General features: G+C 32.3%; 1 protein-coding gene across 1 annotated transcript; it reads left to right on the top strand.

The window, feature by feature from the left end:
- The first annotated feature begins 516 nt into the window (after positions 1 to 516).
- Positions 517 to 26,790, top strand: LOC143224090 (allatotropins-like). The gene is made up of 4 exons (XM_076452551.1): positions 517 to 700; positions 23,736 to 23,933; positions 25,341 to 25,429; positions 26,513 to 26,790. Exons 2-4 carry the CDS (start codon positions 23,752 to 23,754, stop codon positions 26,554 to 26,556), a joined length of 315 nt encoding a protein of 104 aa, XP_076308666.1. The 5' UTR covers positions 517 to 700; positions 23,736 to 23,751; the 3' UTR covers positions 26,557 to 26,790.
- The last annotated feature ends 220 nt before the right edge of the window (positions 26,791 to 27,010 follow it).

The raw sequence follows: 27,010 nt of genomic DNA, 5'->3' as shown, positions 1-27,010 counted from the left end.
TATATGATAACTTACTAGCGTTTATTAGCATAAGGATCACCTTTTAAGTCTATTTTTGATTAAAGCTCAAGGACACTTAACTTCATAAGATGTGGAGGTACAGTTAAAACAATCTTTGGAATCGTTGAACGTTACTTGCAAAATAATTAGATTAGTTTGACCTGGAAATATAAATGTATTTACAGTTATGTAAAGTTTAAAGATATTGTGAGATTGAGAAGTTATATTTATTAATATTCAATTTGATTATACTATAATTTCAAATGAGCCCCTTATTTTCATCTTGCTCTCAAAACACTTCTCACACTTAAAGAAACGGAAAGCATGTCGGTAGAAACTGCTTAGTCCCAGCTATGTCATCTCACATGTAGGCGTTTGAGAATGATATGAGTTGATCTAGTCAGCTTCTAAAGTTCTGGCGGGGGCGAGGTCTTAAGAAATTGTCACGGGAGAGTTCACTATATTATTGGTTGGGAAAAGATTACGCCCTCTTGTGGAATTTGTGCTTATAAAGTTGGAATTCAGAGCCATATACCGCTAGAGGAAGATAAACATCGCAAACTACCAAGAGAAAGTCAGCGAGTTCTAAAAGCGAAATCTGTAGCAACAGAATAGAAGGGTGACCGACCGCCTCCGAATCACATAAACTGGCAGCTTTTCTCGTTCTGCGAAGGCAGAACAAATCAAAGTTTACTTCCAAGTAAGTAACTGTATCAATAATTTTTACTTATTTATTTACAATAATAAAAAGAAAATCACCGTTTTTCATGGTTAGCAATAGACTGACCTTCTTATTCAATCTATTCTGATATTAACTAATTTGCAAGTGTATTTGAAAATATAAAAGAGTTTAGCTCGAACTGCCTTTCAACGTATGAACATCTAAGATCTTTAAGTTGAAGGTTAATACATAAATTCCTTCAGATTTTAGTTTTTACTTCCAGGAGGTTTTATACAACTAAAAACTTAGTTTTATGTTTTATTACCAAAATGGCATAGATTTAATACGTTTGTGTTAAAAAGAGAAACAGGCTAATGAGTAGTGAAAAACATTCCTTTACGTTGATTTTAAAATAGGAATAATTAATTCCACGACGACTTCTGCCCATAGTTACATAATATACAATGTGTAATTGCAATGCAATTACCCAAGCCTATCTTGCCTTAAAATAAAGTTTGTTTTCAATTTACTAGCCCATTTTAGTTTACTCGCTTTCTCCTGGTAGCTTAACGGTAAGCTTAAAGACTTATAACTCTAAATTCGGGGTGTAATTCTTGAAATGTATGCAACACAGATAGTTCACTGTGTAGTTTGAAGTAATAAATAGTTCCACTTATCTAGGTAAAGTAATTTCTATCGGTATTAACTATTAATCTATCGACTTGTTTTTCCCCTCTCCCCGTTGATTCAACGGTAATACACACATCTTGGCAAAGCTCAAATGTTCCATTGTGCAGCTTTTTTCTTATTAACTAATAAGTGAACAAAACCGGCTTACTTTTACGTCATTCGGTATCCGTGAGCTCCACATGTTACATCGTCTTGCGTTTTTTTCCCTGTTTTTTGCCCATTACAATACTCTGTACAAAAAAATGACAAAAACAAAATAAATTAACCACGGTTGTGATTATATCTCAAAGCGTTCTAAAGATGAAGTTATGAGCTAAAAGTCTGTAGTTTAAAGAAAAGACAACTCAGAGCTATTCTACGAACCACTATGCCGCGGCTAAAAAATAGGGTTAAGTAACTTACTTTTTATGTAAAATACAGATGAAAATATAGCAGTAATTAACGAGCTTAATTGAATATCAGTGGAAGTTTCATTTAACTTTTTTTGTGGAGCTTGTATGTTAATAGGATAATAACAAAGTTTCGAAAACTTTGTTGCAAAACTTAAAGAGGGTATAGGCCTTACCAAAAATTCTAGGATTAAGCCTCTAACTGATATCATGTATAGTGATATTTCTTATTAAATGTGAAGATATTAGTGACTAAATCTTGTAATTATTAAAGAAACGTTACTTTTGCTAATGAAATGAAATTTGAACTTTAAGGTTACAAATACAATATATTTTACCAGAATGTGATTGAATGACAAATTAAGATAACTGTAGAGCTTCGGAGTACAAAAACATATACGCTGTAAAATAGAAACAAACGTTTCTCGTGGAACATTCTTTTCCGGGACATCAAAAACTAGAATCAAAAAACTAGATTCCTTTGTACTATGTAATAATATAATATATATATATTAGTATACAGGATCTGGAGAAAATATAGTAAAGATTGTTTAGAACAATGAAGAAGAGAATAGTTTAAAATGATTCATTAGAAACTCATAAACATAGAATTTTATTCATGATAGAATTCAGTTATGACTGATTAGCCTTAATATAACAATGTATGGGGCAACGTGTTCTACTGGTTCGTGACTGGCTTCTTTGAAACTGAATATACCCTATGGAGCCATGTGTATGCTATAATATTGACGTTTAAGACTCACTATTTGATTATTATGAGTAGTCCAAGTGTTAGCGGTGGGTGCTGTTGATTATATTTTTTACCTCTAGTTTATTACTTCAAAATTAGGAACGGCCCTTCTGTATCGTTGCATGAAATTCTGAAATAAGCAAGCAATACAAGTTACAATATCAATAACATATTTACAGTTGCCTTCAGACAACCTTTGATGGTGTGCTAGGAACTTAAGAAAAATAAACTATAGTAAACGGCATAAAATAATATGACAAGCTATGACAATGGACAGGTATTGTTAATATGACGTGTCGTACATTATGTTATTTTATACCGAGCTTTATCTCAAGCTGTATGAATAATATTAATGTTCCATTTTAAATAAAATAGTATGAAAAGTTATTGGGGAGGGGGCGAGATATTGTCAATAGGAAATGTCATGTATATTATGTTATTTTATAATACAGTCTTGTTTTAAGTTGTATTATTCCGTACTAAATAAAATAATATGACAAATTATTAGAGCATGGCCAGGTAGTTAAAACCATCGACTTGTAATCTGAGGGTCACGGGTTCAAATCCCGTCGTACTATACATGTTTGCTCTTTTAGCCGAATGGGCGTTATAGTTATAATATGATGGGCAATCCCACTATTCGGCTAACTGCCTTGCACTGCTAAATTAGGGACGGCTAGCGCAGATAGTCCTCTTAAAGCTTTGCGAGAAATTCAAAAACAAACAAGTTATTAGGGGAAAAAACGTATTGATAATACGACGTCCCATATATACTATATTATTTTATAGCATAGCCTTTGTTAAAGTTGTAGGAATGAAATTATTGTTCTGTGTTAAATTTTTAAAGTCAGTTTTATTTCGTTTCACTACATTCATTTTGTTTTCAAATGTGAAGATAAAAGGGAACATCGGTGTTTTTTCCATGCTTTCTGCATGGAAAGACTAAGTCTAGAGAGTTATAAAATTGAATATTATCTTATAGGTTCAGTATACTTGAATTCAATGTTTATTTTGTACCTAAATAATTACAACGAAGTATCATATTGTTTTATTTCACTACAAAACAAATCAGTTGCAGTATTCCATAATCAGTATCTTGGTCTGTCAGTTAAAGGTTGTGTTTGTATTTTAGCACGGTATTAAGTTAACTAACGTAAGGGTTCGAAATATTTTTTTCGGGACTACAGTAAGAATAATTGTTATCATATTATATTAATATCTTTTTTTCACTGGACACAGTTTGAATGTTTAATTTCTTCAAACAGTCACTGGAGTTACTTCATTGGCATCAATTTCTACAACCTGACTTGTATTTTTTGATCTAATATAACGACTGACGAAAAATATGTTAAAGTTATAAAATTAGTCTGTAGGTTGTAGATATAGTTGACAATGTAAAGAAAACAAAATATTAAAGTATACAAATGAGATGGTCATGCAAACGCTTACTTTCAAATTAATTATCTTCGTGAACAATTTTTCATGATTTCGAATCATGCCTTAGCTTCAGTGCGTCGTAATAGGTCAGTATTGCCATTTTATTTATTAAAGCTTCCAGGGAAGCACGTCCCCGAACTACTCTGTTTCATACACTTTCTTCTTTATTGTGCTATTCTTAACAATATGTGGGGACTTCATCCAGCACTGCAGTGAGACGAAACAACTCACTTATCACGATTTTCGCAACAAAACCCCAGGTTCAATCTTGCTTTTTTATATTATTCATATTTCACACTCATTGACGTACTTTACTTTTCTTGTTTCTTTGCTTCAAGAAGAATACATTAATATAATTTGCATAGTTTTCTAGTACCATTAAGGCTAGCCCTGTATCATTTTGTGTACTTAATAAAACAGGTTAAAAGTGTACAGGGTTTATTGAAATAGCTAATTTTAAATCTGAATTTAGTTTCCTTTTGTACCTCTGTGCACAAAAGTATATTTTCCTCATGGGGTCAGTTGTTAACACGAACAAAAGAAGACTAGGTTCGGGCAGTGTAGGCGATGAAAAGCTATAGAATACTTTCCGTTTTGTATTTGTGAACAAATATATTCACATCATCTTAGGTAAACATTGTCGTCATATTAGCTACTTACAATAGACGCATATTAATTATATCCACAAGAAGTTTAGAAAACCTGATCCACTGACGTATCTGCGTCTGTCGACTTTCAGTATGCGAATCATTTTTTGTGTGTTATATAGACTTGATCCATAATAATTACTACTGGGTGTAATCAAACATGTTTTATACTTTTAAAACGGCTGGTATGGGTAGAGATGAGCCGTTTTTAAATATATAATTTTTTCTACAGGTGGATTTTCTCGTCATCACGAAACATATTTCATAATATTATATAAACATGTATATTTTAACAGGTTTCATGGTGTATCTGAATATTTATATACTGCATTAATTTTCACTCACGCCTGAAAATGAGTCCACCGCGTGGTTGGAGTGTCGAAGTGTAAATCCAAGAGTTTGGGGTTCAAGACTTTTACACCCACGCTAAAAATTGCGTTCTGTATTTAGGAACCGTTATTATGTTTTCAGAGTGATGGTCAATACGACTATTCGGCAGTGACTGGCTGCTTTTCTTTTATGTTTAGGATAGGCTAGAGCAGATAGCAGATAGAGCAGTAAGATGTTTTAAAACTATAGCAGTATTAAAAATAAGAAAAAACATGCAATATTGATTATTAAAATATAACTATCTTCTCATATAACTTTCTGGTGGATTTCTTTTCTTAGTATTCCCATTTTATTACTATGGCCGAACGAAAAGTTTTTTTCAATAATAATTACATAAAAATTATGAACTATTAAGCTTATCACCCCGAAATGAAAACTTCAAATCGTCAAACTTAGATATTTTGGGAAGTATTCGTTTCATATTGGTCTTTTAATTTCACTTTCATGTTAACAAACTCAATGTAAAAAGTAATTTAACAGTATAGAAGTTTATTTCCCTTTAATTAATGTAATTAGAAAATAAACAGTGAAATAATATACAAGTTCAATGGTTCTCCTACGTCTTAATCAAATTATGAAATCTCATCTGTTCATAAGCAGCCTAGAACAATAAGGAATGTACAACAGCAGTAAGTAGAACAATATGTTCTAGTTTTCTTTGATTTTTTTATTGTCACAGCTTTACGATTGTAGCAGTTGGAAAGAAAGCACGATCCCTCTGTATTTTTTAAAACATTATTTTAATGCTACGACTTTTTACATTAATATAATGTTAGTTTTGTTTCGTGGCTGTCTGACATCAAAACGTCAATTGTAATGCTACGACTTTGAACATTAACATAATATTAGTCTTGTCTCGTGGCTGTTTGATATTAAGATGCATTTCAGTTGTTTCAAATTACGCTAGATAATCTCTTTTTACCAATTTGTAACGGAATGTGGAAACTTTCGAAGGAAGACTCTTCCTGGGTTCTAAGGAGAGGGGGTGGACACCACTATTTTAAGTCCGATCTGTAGCCTGGAAGGTGAGGGTTGTGCAAACGAACCTCCCACCAAAGTTCTGCTTGCCAATTAAAATTTAGTTTTTCATACTTTGATTATGGTATCTTATTATATCATTGCCTTTGTGATGCTAAGAATAATGTGGAAATAACATTTGCACACTTATCATAGGAAATTTACTGGAAATATTTATTTGCAGAAATAATAAATAAACTACAAAATATTTCGTAATATTTTTTCGTTTCATGCCACCAAAATTACACGGAAAACGAGTTTCACTTTAGATAAAAAAAAGAACGACCACTTCCAAACCTGGCTATAGGCTTGTTTAGGTTGATCAATACAGTAACATAATATTTTTGTTTTCAGATCAACTTATACTAGCAAGTTTGAAAGTATCGCTTAATATTTCTTTAGATTAGCCCATTAAATCTATTAGACTTTTTTACAAAAGTTGTCTCCAACCAGACGCTGATACGACCTGTAAAACTAAACTAAGCTTTTTAGTTTTAAATTTAGGTCACAACTGGTTCACGTTCATTTGAGGCTGCGATAAGTCAATTTAAACTTGTAAATTTAGAATGGTAGCGGATCTATGGAAATATAACCAATACATCTTGCTCAAAATAGCTTACATTAGCTAGATAATCAGTGAGGTAAAGAGTTTCTAATTTCCGGTTAAATACACATCTTGCAGTAAATATATATTTTATTTTTGAAGTAAATTAGGGGTAATCATTTTGGCATATTTAGGTGAAACACGTTACAATTGTAAATGTTTGTTCGAAAGTTGCTAACATTAAGGCATGTTAAGCTACGGCTAAGACTTTTTTGAATTCCGAACTTTTTTTTTTAATTTTTAAATTTATGAAAATAATTACCTTCGGTTTCAGACTATAATACTTAAAATAAAAACTTCTGCAAAACTTATGATTACTTTTGGAAATTATTATAGGGGAGTCTATAGTAGTCTGTAGTAAAGAACAAAGTCACACAATGGGTTTTCTGTTTTGCCCACCGCAAGTATCGAAACTTGGTTTATAGAAGTAGACATACCGCTAGGGGGCTATATAGAACAGTCACCAGATGAACTGCTTGTTTATTTGAAATTAAGCACAAAGCTACACAATGGACTATTTGTGTTCTGCCCACCACGGGTATCGAAATCTGATTTATAGCATTGTAAGTCCACAAACATACAGCTATACCAGATGGAGAGTGAAAAGCACATAACTTTCAACCAGTTTATGAATATATACATATGTTGAAAAGCAAATGTGAAATCAAATTCACTCATATCTAAATATCCTCACATGTTTTAATTTATAACATATTTGTAAAAGAAATTAGTTCAATTTTGATCTGATCGTTGATTTGTTCGAAAACTGAAAAAATGCGAGTTCACGGGATCGTCCCTTTAACTTCAACAAATTCTTTCCACATCTGAAAAAAAAATTGCAGTTTTGGTTCTTCACTGATCACGAATTCCGAATTCGCCGATTATTAACATGTTTTAATGAAACATTCTACTTAAATAAGATTAACATCCTATTTAAATTTAAATTTAAAAAATGGGATTTAAATTTCTTAAAAATTGTATAAGTAAAAGTGTTTACCTGCCCAGTTTTATTCTATGATCAGCAGATTTTAGTCAGAGCAAAAAGTTGATTTTATTCAAGTTTGTGAACAACTAAACTTCCAAAAAATGATATCAGTAAATTTTCTGTGCCAATCGTAATGTTTTCTCTTTCGATTCACTAGTTTTTATTTGGATTCAAAATTTCGTAAGTACTTGTTTTGTTAATACTACAAACTACTTCGTTCATAGAATGTAAGTTTATGGACTGAAACTAAGTTAACTAAAACGTAACATCGGTGCACAACGAGAACAAAATAATGCATAAGTTTGTGTGCGTTAGGAAATCTTTGAAGTTACCACGGAGATTGCAGTAACAGAACAATGTAATGAATAAAAGAAAAACAATATCGAATAGATTACTTTTCATCGTAGTGCGACTGACTGTCACGAAATTTGATAAACGCTCCAGTTTATCCAGTGTTCTCTGAGCAAACAAAAAATCAAAGCGAGTAAGATTAAAAAGAAACACACACTAAAATACATCTGTCGTCATTAACCGTAAAGACGAACCTATGAAAAATTAACTACTGATACCCTATTATAGTCAGTTCTGACTCTAATGTACAATGTTTTACAGTAACTAAAAATATAAATTGTGACAAAAGAAATTTTGGATATATTTGGTAACAAGTTTCACGGCCTTGCTCAAGAAGATGAAAAGAGTTTTATAGTTTTGTTTTTGACATCAGTTTACATTAAATAAACATGAAATTCTACACTGACGTCTGTTTATAATTAATTACTTTTAAAAACTAAGGAGTTTTTCAGAATTTAAAATTTATGTTTAATAGCGTTGTTTGTAAACACAGGAAGGCTCTCGTAATGATTGAAGACCTAAACGTTACTATCACAGAAATATATCAGACCATTTCAGTTCTGAAATACTTTCAGTGTTTAAATGTTTTAAAGATAATTTATTCAGTGCTTGAGCAGAACAAATGCAAAAGAGACCAAAATACCCTTTCAAAAATCAGGACACCCTTGATGTATTTTCACTGCCTTAATAATTTCTAAAACATTACACTAGGTAGTGAGGTATTTTACACAAGGCCCAGCATGGCCAGGTGGTTAAGGCACTCGACTCATAATCCTAGGGTCGCGGGTTCGAATCCTAGTCACACCAAATATGCTTGCCCTTTCAGCCGTGGGGGCGTTATAATGTGACGGTCAATCCCACTATTTGTTGGTAAAAAAGTATCCCAAGAATGCTGCCATCCCTCTAGTCTTACACTGCTAAATTAGGGACGGCTAGTACAGATATCCCTCGAGTAGCTTTGGGTCAACTTCAAACCAATTTTACACTAAACTTAGGAGTCTTTAGCAATGCAGAGAAAAACGTAAATGAAGAACCGTCCAGGAAAGAAATATAATCAAAAACATTTCTATGAACACATCAACTGACACACAAATGCTGTCATCATGGAAATCCCTAAAGTCGTTACAGTTCATGATTATTAAAACTATGTATTTGGTACAAACGAGAAATACCACAAAATTCTGTGTTTTGCAGGATTAAACAAATTAAATCCATATAATATAAAATAAATATTCTGTACAACGTTTCTTTGGGTAATGAAGAAAGAGAAAGGTGTTCTAATTATTGAATTTTTATCATTTGTTGTTGTTTTTTTACCTTGTAAAGAAACACAAGTATATTAATAAAAATATTATAGAGATATCATGACTTGAAAATAAGTTTGGAGTCGTAATTGTTTATTGCTTTAGTATAAAAATAATGACCATGGAATTAGTAAATACTATACATTTAAAGTAAATGCAAAGGTTTCGAAAAGTTTTGATACACGTCACAATAAGAAAATATTTTCTTAAAACTAGGGTTAATAAGGAGTTCTCTACCTTTAACATTCTGTGTTTAAAGCAAATGTAGTGGAAACACTTAACATGGATTTCACTGTCCTTTTTGTAAACCCGGTGAGCCAGCGATGAGCTTAAAGATTTACAATGTTAAAATCTGGAATCCGTTTCCCCATGGCGGACAAAGTACAAATAGCCAATTATTAGCTTTGTGCTGAAAGTACGATAACAAGAAAATTCTGTATTTCAGTGGCTCAGCGGTAAGCTTGAGGGCTTTTAAGGATAAAAATCCTTGGTGGGTACAGAACTCATAGCCCATTACGTAGCTTTGTGATTAAGGACAAACACTAAACTTTGTTAGTTGTGTGTGTCTGTGTCTGTAAGGACGAAATCTGATTTACATTTACCTGAGCAACACAAGTCGTATCAACGATTAGTGTATGAAACATAAAACACGAGCAATTAAATATTTTCGCGCAGAATGCCACTTATTAACAGAAAAAAACTAGTGGAAGAAGGTAAAATGACGTTTTAGGATTTGGAGGAAATATTCGTTTCAAAAATACATTAAGTCTGTAGCACTTAAAACAAATATTGTACTGCAAATCTGCCGCATGAATTTATTTTTATTACACTGTTTGGCTTTGATACTGGTGGCACATTCCTCCTTTTAAATAAAATTTGAAGCTTCAAGATGAAAACACCCCAAACGTTAAGAAAAGTAAAAGTTATATAAACTGCAAGTATGATATTAACTATATCTTCAGAATTAGATACGTTATTATTATATTTCTGCTAAATATTTATGAAAACATATTTAATATATATGTAAAAACGGCTGGTATGGATAGAGAAAACTCTATGTACAAGAGCGAGCAACGTTTGGACTTCTTCGGTCATCGTCGTTAGGCCCGGCATGGCCAAGCGTGTTAAGGCGTGCGATTCGTAATCTGAGGGACGCGGGTTCGCATCTCCGTCGTGCCAAACATGCTCGCCCTTTCATCCGTGGGGGCGTTATAATGTGCAGTCAATCCCAAGAGTTGGCGGTGGGTTGTGATGGCTAGCTGTCTTCCCTCTAGTCTTACACTGCTAAATTAGGGACGGCTAGCACAGATAGCCCTCGAGTAGCTTTGTGCGAAATTCAAAAACAAACAAACAAACAAATCGGTCATCGTCAGGTTCACAAAGAAAGAAAGAGGTAACTGACCGATAGCTGACTACATGTTTGTAGGGGGTTGAATAATTGAGTGTAGGAATGTAGAGAGCGTGATTAGGTGTTTGATTATATTTATTAATATGGGTATAAAGATGTTCCTTTATATTGGTTTATTTTGGCCTTGAGTTGTTGTATAAGTAAGGCTTCTTTAATTTTGCGTTTGTTTACGTTTGTTTCATTATTTATTATTTGGGTGTTTTCTATGGTTATGTTGTGTTTATTTGACTTGCAGTGTTCGAAAACGTGTGAAGGTGACTTTTTTATGTTCTTTGAATCTGGTTTCCATTTTTCTACTTGTTTCTCCAGTATAGAAGTCGTGGCAGTTATCACATTGTATTTTATAAATAATGTTGGTGTGGTGTTTGTCAGTGTAGTTTTTACATAGCATAGACCTCAGTTTTGTGCCTGGTTTTTGAATAAATTTGGTATTAACTGGAATGTCATATTTTGTTACTAGTTTTTTACCAAACGTTGGTTATTTTTCTGCTGATGTCGGGAATATATGGTATGCAGCAGTATATAGTTTCGTGATGTTTTGATTCCTGAGATATATTTACTGTTGTTGGTTGATTTTGCTTTCTGTCTAGGTGTGTGTGTATAATGTTTTCTACGGTTTGTGGAGGAAATTTATTGATGTTGATGAAGTATTGTTTTATTTTGTCTAATTCATCGTTAATTTTATCTGGTGAGCATAGTTTTATGGCTGTGTTTATTTGGTTTCTTAGTATGTTGAGTTTTTGTTTTGTTTCATGTGCTGAGTCCCAAGATATGTATAGTCCAGTATGGGTGATTTTTCGGTGGATTTCTGTTTTAAATTGTGTATCATTTCTTGTAATTTTGAGGTTAATAAATAATATTTGATTGCTTTCTTCCAGTTCACATGTGAAGTTAATGTTGGGATGTATAGAGCTAATGTGATTGAAAAAAATAAGTGTGTGTTCTGTAGATGTGAACCCCGCAATCGTGCCATCTACATATTTAAATTTATATGTCTAAATAGTTTCATTGACTTAAAAGTGTGATGGTTAGTACTTGTGGCTCTAAACAATTCTTACAACAATTGCTTTTGGTTAAAATAAAACTATCTTTGTTCTAAGAACTCTCTGAAAACTTTGATTTAAACTTTAGGTTGATTTTGTTTTGAGTTAAGCTTGTCTAGGGAAAGATTTGTGACTCAAAGCAAACTCTTTTATACTAAATTTATAATCAAAAGAAGCTAATGACACGTTTGATTCAACGTAAGCCATTTAGGGCGTTAGTTCCTGTGATTTACTCCAGTCATTTTAACACAATATAATGAGATCAAAACAAAACTGCTTTCTTTCAGATTTTAAGTTGTTTGAATGCACACAGTAGAGTGGTACATATTCATACTTCACTCTGAAGAGTTTGTGTAACCGGTGTAACGCTTTTTAAAAATCTTTACTTCAATTATTCATACTGAGAAATATAGCCTGTTATAGATTTCTTGTATCGATTAAGCCACACCCGTGTCTTATTAAAATAGTGTGGTACTACTTTATGAAATAAGTAGAAAATTGTCTACGCTTCTAAAGATGTCTTTTCTTTTTTCGATTATTCAGCATCATCTGTCATTTTATTCTGTTATGTTTGTTCTTAAACATGAAGCTACACAATTGGTTATCTGTGGTATATTCACCACGGGTATCAAAACCTGGTTTTGAGCTGTATAAGTTTTCAAACCTGCCGCTCTGTCAATGAGAACATTATTTTATTATTCTTTTTAATACGATATGATATTTGTTAAAAATGAATACTTAAAACTGATGCATTTAAAGCACTTAGAAAAAAAGGTTCGAATAAGCATTTTGAAAGCTAAAACTTTAAAATGAAATATGTTTTTATAGTACATGGAACAAAAAATTGTAAATATTATTTTTATTAAAATGTTAAACATTTTTCCACAAAGCAACACAAGGTATATCTGATGGATTAGAGGGAAGGAAGCAGGTTAATAGCTCTCAGTGAGCTTCACTTGTATGACCGAAAACTTAATAAATAAATGCAATAGTATTCATTCAAGTGTTTCATATTTGTTCTTGAATTAAAATAACTTACAAAATCGATGTATAAAATAATACTTTTTTGCGTTATTTATAATCCTCAAAGATCAAGATTTTAAATCTGCTATATACAAACCTTTTTATATCATAGGGTTAACATAGGTGTTATGTTCGACCGGCTTAGGAGAACTATCTTCTCAATATTGTTCAGTATATCCGAAACTGTAGTCTCAAGAGCTTTTTAGTTTCGAAATATATCACATCTAACAAACTGTAGTCTCAAGAGCTTTTTAGTTCCGAAATATATCACATCTAATAAACTGGTTACCTTTAAGACAGATCCAGAATCATCAAGAGTGACAATCGATTTAAAGTTACAGTAAACGTTATCGTTTTTAAGTTGGGTTTGATCTGCACGGTGAATATAAGGCCCAATGTGTATTTTTGCGTTCATAAAACAAACGCACTTTTTGTGAAACATTTTCCAACTCAGAACTATGTAGTTATGAAAACAGTCTTTGAAAAAATGTTCAACAGATCGTGATTACCTGACTTCTTGAATATTACTAAAAATCTTAACTTCAAAGCCGATAAAATTTTAAGATGTTAACAATATTCTCTAACCTTTCTTAGTGTTGCATATGAAAGCTGTCGAATAGATTTCCAATAATTTATTATTTTGTTCATACATTTAGCATCTTGGGTTTAATAAACGCCTGGAAAAGAAAAATAAAGATAAAAAGAATATTTTTAATTCTATCATTGAAGATTGCATAGTTTATATAACTATCAGTTCAGTTCATGTATAGAACCTTGTATGACGTGGAAGACATTCGTCACTTTTTTGTAAACTCGTTAGAAACCTAAAGAACGAATGCTGACCGGTGTTATTTTTCTATTATAATCGACTGTGCAAATCTAAACGCTTTTGAAGTGATATTTTTTATGAATACATTCGGTTGGTTCTCTTCACAGAGAAAATTGATTTCATAAATAGAAAAACGTTCTTCTGTATCAACCGTTTGCTTTCACACAAATTTTCAAAGCTTTCAAAAAATAAACTCAGATAACAGAAGGAAAGACAATCAAAGCTAGATTTTATCAAAGTTAAAGTGTACAAAATAGTTCCATGGTACAAGAATCTCAGTTCCTATTGTTCATATTGTTCCTTTAAGAACTGGAAAGGTGTGTGAAGATGAGTTTACAGATCCTTTAAGATTTCACTAACTGATAATTTAGACAATGATTTGTAAATTTTTTCTTGTTGCGACATTAAAACTGTGAGATATAGTAATGAAGACTGCTCCTAGTGTTAAAAAATCTAACAACCCAAAACTACTGATTGGATAGCGTTAGTTGATGGATAATATATCATTTTGTGATATTTGATCTTCAAAGTGGTAGGCACAATTTTTTAAATACGATATAAGAAAGTTTTTTTTTTTAAATGAGCTTTCTTGTACACTGATGTATTATTGTTGCTTGTTACATGCGAAATCGGTTTCATTTCTAGGGTTGGTAAAAACGCACGAAATTCGCATTCATCTGTACACGGCTTTAGTTATATGCCCAATGTTATGAGCAGGAAACAATAAAATATACCTCGCGTGTAGCAATGTTCAAGATAATGCTCATAGAATATCATACTGCTACTCGAGTTTTATCGCTCTGTTCTTGTGTGTATAGCATAACGAGACATTGTAAATGAAACTTACAAATTCGTTGTTTCCAAATAACTGAATTCAGGATCCACTTTCATCTTCTAAGAATCTGATAGAAACAAACACCATCCCATCTCTGTAATCTCTCGGCTCCGTACTTTTCTGTACACTCTGTAACGTACTGACTCCATACTTTTCTGCACACTGTAACATGTTAGCTTCATATTTTTCTGCACGCTGTAAAATTTTGTTTCTACTTTTCTGAACATTGTAGCATATTGCACACTGCGTGTACAGTTTCAACTATTATGCTACTAAGTAAGAAAAATGGTACATTCGTATTCCTGACCAGGTCATTAGCCTTCTAGAGGGAAAGATATTCAGAATAAGTGTAAAGTTGACAACATATTTAGTATGGATATACGTGGCAACAAATAGATGATTGCGACAGATAATTGCAAAATATTTATATAATAATAATTATCATTGAAAAACGTGACATTAAAGGATTATATTTGTTCTCTTGCACCAGTCATAATATCAAGAAGAACAATCTGATCGATCCTCTTGTGAGAAAAACTATTCATTTTGCGTAGGAAAACTAAAACAATAACATTAAAAGTGGCTCATTTCCAGCCACTTGTTGGGTAATGTAGAGAAACGAAAATATATTTTAAAAATTAGTAACATCAAAACAGATATAGCTTAAAATTACATTACTTTGAACTTAATGTTCGATCAACTTATTGTCATTACCATTACATTACAATAAACTTAATTAGGCTGAAAGACAACACAAATGATGACACTATTGGTTAATATAAAATATTAGACTTTTTGTTTGTTTTAAATGTATATGAATAAACATACAATATACGTTACATGAATTTACGATCTTATCTCTTATTTTTGCGCCCTCTAGTTACAACTATATGAGTAAAGTGTTATTTTTTTCCACGTGTTCTGTCAAATGTTTCAAACAATATAGATTTGATAATTTCAGGTTTTACATTTTATTAGATGGCTTAATAAAAGTTTTACCAGCAAATATTCAATTATTTATGTATTTCTAACTGCCATAATTAATTGGATAACTGAATCTTAAGGTTCATAATTCGCAGATTCTTACCGCAAAGATCATTCCGAACCTCATGGTTGTGGATGCATTGTGAAAGCGATTGTCAGCCAAGAATAGCCTATACGTTGACGGTGGGAGCTATTGACTAACTGCTTTCCTTCTACTCTATCAGCTCAAAAACAAGGTTCGTGTCGCTTTACGCGAAATTCAAAACAAACTAACAATCAAAAACAAGGAAGGTTAAGCACATAGCTTTTATTTTTATTTTTTTTAATTTCGCGCAAAGCTACTCGAGGGTATCTGCGCTAATTTATTAGTGTAAGACTAGAGGAAAAGCAGCTAGTTATCACCACCCACCGCCAACTCTTGGGCTACTCTTTTACCAACGAATAGTAACATTATAACGCCCCGACGGCTGAAAGGGCGAGCATGTTTGGTGTGACGAGGATACGAACCCGCGACCCTCGGATTAAGAATCGCACGCCTTAACCCACCTGGCCATGCCGGGTCAGTATTTATGTAATTATGAAAAAAACAAACTAAGGTTGTAAGAATTGAAATAACTATGAACAGAACTAAGGTTTTAACGCATGATATAAATATGACAAAAAAATGGTTAGATTTGTTTATAGTTAAGCACATAGCTACACAAGGGGCTATCTGTGCTCTGCTCACTACAGGTACTGAAACCAGCTTTTGAGTGTTGAAAGTCCAAATGTCTGCTGTGCCACTAGAGGAATTTTGCTTTATCTAAGAAGGGAATCAAATCTTTAATTGTAGCGTGTAAATTCGTCAACTTCTGCTGTCCTAGAGGTTAATGTATGAAAAGAATCAAAACTGTAGCACTTAGTATATTACAAGGTGTTCTTACATTGGGTCCCCGAAGGTGTTCTGTTTCAAGATTAACAAATATTTTTATTTCTTGCTTTTGAAGCTCATATGTCATGCGTGTTTTAGCTTATAGAGTGCATAATTCTTCTTCTAATTAATGGATGCACACGTTTTACTGACGTCACGACAGTAAAAATTGCAAAGGTAAGAGTCCCTTATTTGAAGTATTTTACTGTCTATTGAATGACTGATAGACAACACATTACTGTGCGAGTGGTTAAAACAGGTTTAGTGCCCTTTTGAGGAAAATTACCTATAAAATTACCATAGTTCATGGTAATAGTTTGGATGCTTACTGTTTCAGATGTCTCTAAACTCGTACCGAAACCATCTTTCAGTAGAAGAAACATGTGATTTCACATAGTTCATGGTAATAGTTTGGATGCTATAAGGTAATTTTCAAATATTTAGAAATTGAATCAAATGCTTCTTTATAGCCGATCAGAATCTGTAAATGAGTACAAGGTTTATTTCAACATCCTGTTCACATGATATAGGCAATACGAGAACATCCTCTGTTGTAAAATGTTAATTGTCAAAGCCTGTAACGTTTTAAAAGTAAATAGTTTCGTACCCATAACCTTCAAGGAAAGCTATCTTTTTATCATCTAATTTCACTTCTCATCACCAGAATAAGCTCTGCTATTATGTACTCTTTTAAGATGTTACAGAATATTTATTAATCTGTCAATATTTTCTTGTTTGCAACACTGATGTTTGGCTGTAAAGATAACGTGTTGTTAGCGATGTTGTTTAGTGCATTCTACATTTTTTTCTTTTTGGACAGTGGAGACATTTTTAATGAGTGACAAATAAAAATGACAATCTGAAACGTTTCAGGCGTTATCGAGTATTAAACAGAGAATATTTCGTGTTGTTACCATGGAGATATTTTCTTCCTCACCAGTGGTTACAGTTTTAGTAGACTACCAAAAGTTTAATCCCGTGTTCATGTTGTCAAGTCAACGTCATGCATGATGAACCATGAATGATTTGATCTATGACTGATGAGAGAATAAAGTCCGATCTCGGTGAACTTCAGTTAAAGTTTTCTAATCCGTCACGGCAAAATAATTGTTTTCAATAATTACGTTTTCAGTAGAAGAAACATGTGATTTCACATAGTTCATGGTAATAGTTTGGATGCTTACTGTTTCAGATGTCTCTAAACTCGTACCGAAACCATCTTTCAGTAGAAGAAACATGTGATTTCACATAGTTCATGGTAATAGTTTGGATGCTTACTGTTTCAGATGTCTCTAAACTCGTACCGAAACCATCTTTCATTAGATAAAACAGGAACTGCTTTAATTAATCAAATATGATTGATTTAATTTCGAAAAACTGCACGAGAGATACCTGCATTAGCCGACCCTAATCCTGACCTGCTAAATTAGAGGGAAGACAGCTAGCCAATGACACCCATTTTAAACTCTTGAGATGCCCTTATTACATGGTGAGTGGTGTTTGAATGCTTTTCTTTTAATTCAGCTTTAATGTGCGAAGCACATTTTTTGTTTCTTGGCGGAACGGGTCTCTAATAATGGATTCTCGAATTCAATATCTGGCATGTTAATTCCTACGCTACACCAGACACAAAGATTTTCAAATAAACTGTGATGCAATTCACATAAGGACTAAACTATTTGTTTACTTGGTTATGAATTTCGCGCAAAGCTACACGAGGGCTATATGGGCTATCCGCCCCTGATTTAACAGTATAAGATTAGACGAAAGGCATCTAGTTATCATCACTACTCACCGTCAACGCTTGGGCTACTCTTTTACCAACGAATAGTAGGATTTACCGTAAAATTATAACGCCCTCTCGGATGGTAGGGCAAGCATGTTTGGTGCAACGGGATTTGAACCCTCGACCCTTAGATTGTGAGTCGAGCGCCTCAACCACCTGGCCATGCCGGTCCAGCGGTGAAACATTAAGGGGTTCAGAAATGAGTATATCTTTTTGTGATACGTTAAGTTATACTTGTACTAAGAATGGTTTTTGTATTTTAATTAAGTTCACTGAATGGGCAAATATCTTATAAAGCTAGCATATCTTAGCAAACTTTTTTTCTCTTTTGTAAGTTATATGTTTTGATTACTAGTGGCACAATAGCTTTGCTGCGCCAGTTAGAATCACGTATCATCTTGTGCTGATTGAAAATCAAATAATGAAATATCCTCTGTCATAAGTGACGCTTATTGTCTAGAGATACAGTGCTAGAACAAACTAAAAATGTCAGAACGTGATCTGGATATTGTGGGATTAAATCACAATTATAAAGATGGTGTATTTATTTAGAGAAAATATAATTAAACAGTGGTATATTAAAACAAAAATAATTTTAAAATTGTGAAAATGAAAATAATATTTTAAAAACAGAGGTACAGAACTTTGTTTGTTTGTTAAATTTCTCGCACAGCTACTGGAGGTCTATTTGCACTAGCCTATTCTAATCCAGTAACTATAATAAATTAAGAAAAAGGTAGCTAGAGAACACTATCCGCCACCAACTATGAGGCTATGCTAATTAAATAGTAAGATTGATCATACCTTTATAATACGCACATGGATAAAGGGGTAAACATGTTTGATGATGAAAGCCAAACGCTTAAGTGGCAGATTGGGAGTCCAGTACCTTAACTAACAGGACATGTCAGGCCTAACTCATTCTTCAGATTCTGATAAACCCTGAGATACACAGAGTACATTAACAGGTTTATTCACTTACTGCCAGGCCACAAGACTTGTTATTTAAGGACTTTAGTATATATTTACATACATCTGTCCAGAATTGGTAAAAATATTATATCATCATTTACCTTTTGGTATTTTAGTTTTATCCACGGTTACTAATTATTAACATATCTCCAAAGATAAGGCAAGAAATGTTTTTTTTTATTTTCTTTTATGTAACTTTAGCTCATTTAGACGTTCATTATTTCGGTAAGATAATAGATAAAAACTTTGCTTTTGTTATTTAATAATTTTTCTCTCTGTTGGTATTTAATTTCATTTAAAACGCCCGTGTGGTAATATATGCTGTACGTATCGTTAAGCCCAGGCGACACATAAAACACTACAAAGGTTAAGAATACCAGGTACTACAAGAATACCAGGTACTACAAGTTTTACCAAGCACCTTTTTTAAAAAAAAACAAGTACAATATATTTTACTAAGTACAGCACGTTTTTTCATACATTCACAACTAACATACATTAAGTATTCACTACAATAAAACACACATTTAATGTTTATTATACTATGTATCTATACATAAAGACAACCTTTACCACAGTTAAAAAACGAACTATTTTTAGAAGGCTGTATTTTGATACATGAAAGTATTACTCTTTCACTTCGTCAAAGCAAATGTTCCAAATGGTATAGCATATGGGCATGAACTGATCATAATCGTCAATAATCCAATCTCAGATATTAATAGCAGAAGCATTCTTTACCATACATCTCTATTTATCATAAGTTCTTTGGAAGTCACAAAGACAAGTTTTTGTGTGTTTTTTTTTTTTGGCCTTATTACAGTGATATCAAATTCGGGTTAATCTTCTAATGGCTAAAACGTTCCCAGTTTCATATGTATGAATCTCATTGGTATTACATTTATATTCAATTCTGGTTAATCTTCTTCTATTGGTTAGAACGTTCTCAGTTTCATTTGTATGGATCCCACTTGTCTAATAAAGTTGCCCTTTTTTTCACGTCTCAAAACTGTTGATTGAGAACATTTCGCGTTATAATGTGGAAAGAAAACCAGTTTAAAATAAAACCCATAAGTTAAATGTTTAAAACACTGCTAGCAAAGCAAGATTGTAAAATATTACGATACATGGACATTTGTCACAAACTTAAACAACCTGCCACTACACATAAAACTATTCCAGTTAGTTTTATATTTATGTTTAAAATAGCAAAGAAATAAGTAAGCATTGACTGCCGTAGAGTTATTTCTGTAAATACTTTATTTTGAAATTCATAAAAATATTGGAACACATTTACAGCTTGATATGTTACACTCTGATAGTTTTCACTGACGTCTCTTCTCTGTTTGCTTATAAAACTAATGTCACAAAGGAATAAATTTTCTTCGAAAACTAAATTTATTTTGCTCTGAAGCTAATTGTTTAATCGTATTTAGTCTCCCCCTTTAAAAGAACGGTATTGTTGTTTAATCTCTACATCAGAACCATCTTATACAGCCCGTAAAGTTAGTTTAAGTTAGTTTGAAAACAATCGTATTGATTTGAATTCATCAGTCGCAAAATACAAAGGCAAAACTTATTTCTTTATTCCTGATATTCGCGCTGAGCTACTCAAGGGATATTTGCACCAATTTGTTACTAATTTTGAACTGATATTTTGAAATTTGTTAGAAAAAACATCCCTCGCCTATTCTTGGGCTGCTGAAATTATATACTTGGATTTGACTTTCACTCTTATAACACGTCCATGGTTCCAAATGTTGCGGTAACAGAACTCGAACCATTATTAATGTAGTTGTAAACGGCTGACAGATACTTATAGAATGATTAGTTCGAGCTATAGACGAACAGTTAATGATATAGATATATATAGAGTATAACAAGAATTTTCTCATTTATATATATTACCTGAAAAAATTTAGAACTCTGTTTACAGGATACAAAAGAGCTGTTTTACACGTTTCATAATTAAAATTAAACATGAAATAAACAGTAATATAACAGAAAGATAAATATAAAATATAAATTTAAGTTATAAAAGATACAATTTTACATGAAAATACTACACAGCTGAATTATAATATGACAATATGGAAAAAATAAACCTTTCATAAACAAGCTACGTCTTGTACAACTAAGTAAGGGCTATATGAACAATTAGTTTCTGTAAACTGTACGTCAAGAATAAAAACAAACAAAGCTATATGTAAGGTTAAATTCTATTGTCACTTGAATATAGTGTAAAATATACGCACAAAAACAGAATAATTATATAGATCTAGCTGAAGTACAAGATAAGTAATGAGTTTAAGAAATTTGCATATACAAGAACAAATTACTTCTGAATTACAAGAACTCTGAAAATATCGTTAGAGCTTTGAGAAAAAGAGAAGAAACAGAAACATGCCAATATGTATAGTTTTTACTGTGACATTAATAAAATCGAGAAATACCAGAACTACATCAGCATGAAACTTTCTATTAAACTGTTTTACAAGCTTATCAAGAAAAATAAATCACATGCGCAGACTAGTAATAGAATATGTTCGTTTCATAATTTCGTGTAAAGCTAAATAAAGGCTATCTGTACATATCCGTTTTTAATGGTGAATTACTCTACTAGAAGGAAGGCAGTGAGCCAATAGCAACCCTAGCCAACTCTTTAGTTTCTCTTGTTTAATCAACAGATTGAATTTAATGTTTCTTTCATGGCGCAAACATGACTCAAACCATGAATCTATGAATTAAAGACCCATTTATCCATTGTGCCAAGTTCAATTAAATTGGAGTTTAATGTGTACTGCACTCAAATTTTAAAGTGAAGAACGTGTTCCGTGGTATGAGAACTTGAACCTTGGACCCTTCTATCAGAAGTTTGGCACTCCAACATTAATCTGTAGCAGACTTGAGTGAGTTCAATGGGTTCAGAAATTAAATCTATACTATCGTACAAATTTATCGTTTTGTGTTTCCAACTCTTTTGTTCGTTTCATTGACTCTACATGTTGACTACTGGGGTATTTGGTTCTCTCTCAGCGGGTTTAAATTTTCAGAAGGATGAAAATATTTCCACCATTCCCCCACTGCAACAAAATGGTGCTTATCATAGGATTTCGATTCCGTCTATATCATAAATAAAGCCACAATGTAAGCCTTTTCTTTCTTTGGACTTAATATTACTTGACTATCTTGTATTGCCAACGACTTGTCGGCGTTTTTCTTTCCTTACATTATACGCTCTTAATTCTCCAAATTCCGTGCCAAATTCGTATTGTAACGAATTTCATTCCGTAAAAAAAGTAGTATTATTCAAGCCAGGTTCAGAAACTTTTCATTCATCGTGTGAAAGAAAAAAATCAGTTTCAGATTCGTTCTATTAACCACTTTCGTTTTTCTAAACTTGGTACTTGTTTAGAACTCTGTACTTTATTTTAATTAAAGTTTTAAAATCCATTCCAGCCGTTTTTAGAATATATTTTTACTTCAAGTGATTATACTAAGCACATAATATAAATTAACGAAAGCCTAACTTAGAACAAACTTTATTAAAAGTAAACTCTACGCTTCACTGTTGGCCTTTTTCTTTCTTTCATGTACTTCAATTAATTTCAAGTTAATTTACCAATTTAAACTATTGGTTTTGATGTATGTAAATATACTTACTAATCAGTGATGACGAGAAAACCCACTTGTAGAGAAAAATATATATGTAAAAACGGCTGGTTTGGTTTGAGAACATTTTTATGTAGAGAACCGAACAACATTTCGACCTTCTTCGGTCATCGTCAGGTTCACAAAGAAAGAAAGAGGTAACTGACCGATAGCTGACCAGATGTTTAAAGGAGGTTGTGTAAATGAGTGTAGAAATGTAGAGGGCGGGCTTAGATGTTTGATTATATTTATTAATACAGGTATAAAGGTGTTTGTTTGTATTGGTTTATTTTGGGCTTGAGTTGTTGTATAAGTAAGGCTTTAATTTTGCGTTTATTTATGTTTGTTTCTTTATTTAGTATTTGGGTGTTTATTTGATTTGCAGTGTTCAGAAACGTGTGAAGGTGACTTTTTATGTTCTTTGAATCTGGTTTCCATTTTCCTACTCGTTTCTCCAATATAGAAGTCGTGGCAGTTATCACATTGTATTTTATAAATAATGTTGGTGTGGTGTTTGTCAGTGTAGTTTTTACATAGTATAGACCTCAGTTTTGTGCCTGGTTTTTGAATAAATTTGGTATTAACTGGAATGTCATATTTTGTTATTAGTTTTGCCAAATGTTGGTTATTTGTCTGCTGATGTCGGGAATATATGGTATGCAGCAGTATATGGTTTCGTGATTTTTTAATTCCTGGGATATATTTACTTTTGTTAGTTGATTTTGCTTTTTGTCTAGGTGTGTGTGTATAATGTTTTCTACGGTTTGTGGAGGAAATTTATTGATGTTGAAGAAGTATTGTTTTATTTTGTCTAAATCGTCATTAATTTTATCTGGTGAGCATAGTGTTATGGCTGTGTTTATTTGGTTTCTTAGTATGTTGAGTTTTTGTTTTGTTTTACAAAAAATTTCTCAACCCAAACCAGCCGTTTTTACATATAAATATATTTACTATGACTACAACGCTTATTATGCTTTCATCTAGTATTTATTTAGATGTTCAACTTGGGTTGAGAAAGAAAAAAGAACTTAATACTGTAATTTCTAATTTTTTCTCCCTAAAATCTAGAAAACAAATCCACAGAATGATGACCCGAAATCTGACTCTCGTTCTCATTGCGTGCATTTTGATGACTTCTGTTGACTGTCTGTCTACTGCTGCCATCTCTCGACAAGAAAGGGGATTTCGCAATGCTGCTCTCTCGACCGCTAGGGGATTTGGAAAACGAATATTCAAAGATTTTGAGAACATGGGCGTTGTTAGCAGGTTAGCTCTAGATTTGTTTAAATTTGAAAACAAAAAATCTCTGACCTAAGTTAGGAGCTATATAAACTTTTAAATAAACTTGAGCGTCGTATTATCTGGGCAGAGGCCTCGCTCATAATCGCACTAAATTTGATTCTTAAAATTGTATATTAGATAAATTTTATTCTATATTACCAGGAATAGTGGCATCATGCGTGTGCAACATATGTATATATCTGCGTATCCATCTGTTATAGGACTAACAGAAGTTGAAAAATTTATAAAATGATTTACATTTATTGTTCAAAATTAGATGCTTATTTTAAATATATATATACTCGTACTTTAACATTTGAACACCCAAAACGATAATGCTTAAAATAATGTCTTTGTTTGATCAGAAGATCTAACGTTCTTCAGTAGCGATGAAAGGTTTTAACGAATAAAATACAAGTGTTACCTCCCTATTAGTGGTTTGATATGGTTGTTTATGAAATGCATTTTTGATAATTTACTACTGTTGTGGGTTTGTTTTCTTTTCAGAGCAATGTCCCGCTAAGCTAACTGCTATGTCTACAACACGGAAACAAACGCCGAATTTTAAATTACAGTTGTTCCACCGATAGACATTCTTATGGGATACATATATGTACAGGGTGTTCGGAAAGTTACTGTACACTTATATATTTATTAACAGACATGTTTCAATATAGAATACAGGAGATAAATATGAATGACAATTAGAAACAATGTTGAAAGTAATCCCCGTTAGCATCAATACAGGTCTGGATCCTTCTTATTTTGTTTCTAAGCACCGCTATCAGTTGCTAGCTTGAAATAGACTGAATAAAATATGATTACAAAACTGCACAATGACTTTTCGAACACCCTGTATAATGTTTATGTTTGCTTATTATTTTCCCTAATTCTATAAATGACATTTTATGGCAGTCTTTTACCTTCTTCTCTCTCTAACTTTATCTTTTTAGACTGGACCCCCTTCCCCCAAGTGGTGTAACGATAAATTTGCCTTTTAACTTTACAATTCGGGGTTCGATCTTTGCGCGGATAGTCCAATTTTCTAGTTTTTTTACTTGCAGAGACAAAATAAATAAACGTTCTGGTTACAAAATACGTGGCACGTTACACACCATTTTTGTAGTTTTTACATGCAAACATTGGGATATTTCGATTAATTAGAACAATATATTGTAACTCGAATATCAAACCAACACGAGTATCTCTGGCTTACTTAATTAAACTGTGCTTGCGTAACTTTCTAAGCCAATTTTCAAGTTTGTGAGTGTTTAAAGTATTATTTGAATGACTAAGTTTTAACGTGGCTTCAAATACTTTCAAATTTGGTGCTGTTGATTTTCATAGTTCTCCAATTTGACGTATTTCATAAGATACTGAGTTTAATTACAGGTCGATTCCTTTGGAATGGTTTGCTGATCAGTTGACTAAAAACCCAACTCTGGCTAAACTGGTGGCAGAAAAAACTATGGATCTAAACGGTAGATATTTTCATCATGTTGTGAATTTCCACTGATCATTAAGTTACTAGTGTCTTATGCAAGTGTTTCTAACTTACTAATTAAGTTTTTAACTTGCCAGTTTCTAATATCATTAACCCTTTACGTGCTAATTTCCTAAAGTGAGCGTCCTTAAAGCAATTAAGATTCCAAATTGAATGTTCTTTAAGTTACCTTTTTACATTAGAAGTACTCTTAAAGATACTAATTTATGAGAAAATGAAACTGTTTATCAGAATTATTTAGTTTTAGATACAAAATGACAAAAGTTAAATCTAGCATAATGGAAACTAATAAATATAACAAAAATATTAAAAATTCTCAACATATTCAATAGATGAAGAGCATTAAAATGAAACCTAAGCTTTAAAAACAACAATATATTGTATAAAGCATTATAACATGTCTGTAAATACATTTATAGCAATGGATTATATATTTGTATATTTGAATCATTTTACTTTATAAGCTCGGCCAGTAAGATGTCTAACTCGACTCGACTTAATGATAGATCAGTATTAAATCCATGATCTAATGATTAACATATTTTGACTACGAATTTAAAAGTTCACAGTTCGAAGACTATTGTTGTAATAACGCCTTCCACAGCTTAAAGCATTCAATGCGCTCACTATAAGAGCGAAAGTCAAATCGGTCAGGCAAGAGTAGCCCATGAGATAATGGTGTGCATTTTTGACTAATAGCCTTTATTCTAGTTTTCCGTTGCACATTAGCGACGGTTACGTGCAGATAGATAATTTATAGCTATGAATGAAATGTTTGAGAAAATAAACAGTAAATTGACAACTACTACTTTAACATAGTCGAAACAAGTTAGAACTTTGGTTGAACAAACTTACAACTTTCAAATATGTTAAGCAAAACGGGTCAAATATGTTAAGCAAAACGGGTATATCAATTTCTTGTTAATATTATATGTTCATATTACTGTCGAATTTAATAATAATGTGTCCGGTGTATGGCAAGTGTAGGAAAAGGGTTGTATTTTCCTTGCTTTACCTTTGTTAAACGTTTTTGTTTAACTACATTGCTTATTCTTTTTAGGTGATGGATTTATCTCCCAAGACGAGCTCTATCAAGTACTCTGATGAAGTCTCGCCGAATCGTGGCTGATGCTTACGTGTTCTATTACACGGGTAATTACAGCCAATTAAATGACTCACCTGTGTTCGTTTATTAACTTAAATAACAATTTCGCTCATCTCTATGAGGAAATTAACAAAAAAATCTATGTACATAAGTATAACAACACACCTTACTTTGATATCCCTCTAGAACCTCACTTGACTTGATAAGTTGCGTTATGTTCATATTAAAGATTATGTTAATTTAGAGCCATACGCTTCTTGTGTGTTTCATTGATTTGAAAAGAAGATTTATTGTATACAAACATCTTCTGTTACTTTGCAACTGTTACAAACAACAGTAAAACTTGGGAACAACAATTCAACACTCCTTAATTGTTGCAAAGTACAATAAAACTCGGGAACAACTACATCCTCCTTTCGTTCACATTGTTACTTTATAATTGTTACAAGTGCA

Source organism: Tachypleus tridentatus, chromosome 8 (genome assembly GCF_004210375.1).
Source record: "Tachypleus tridentatus isolate NWPU-2018 chromosome 8, ASM421037v1, whole genome shotgun sequence".
Lineage (NCBI taxonomy): Eukaryota > Metazoa > Arthropoda > Merostomata > Xiphosura > Limulidae > Tachypleus > Tachypleus tridentatus.
This window is presented reverse-complemented; position numbering and strand designations above follow the sequence as displayed.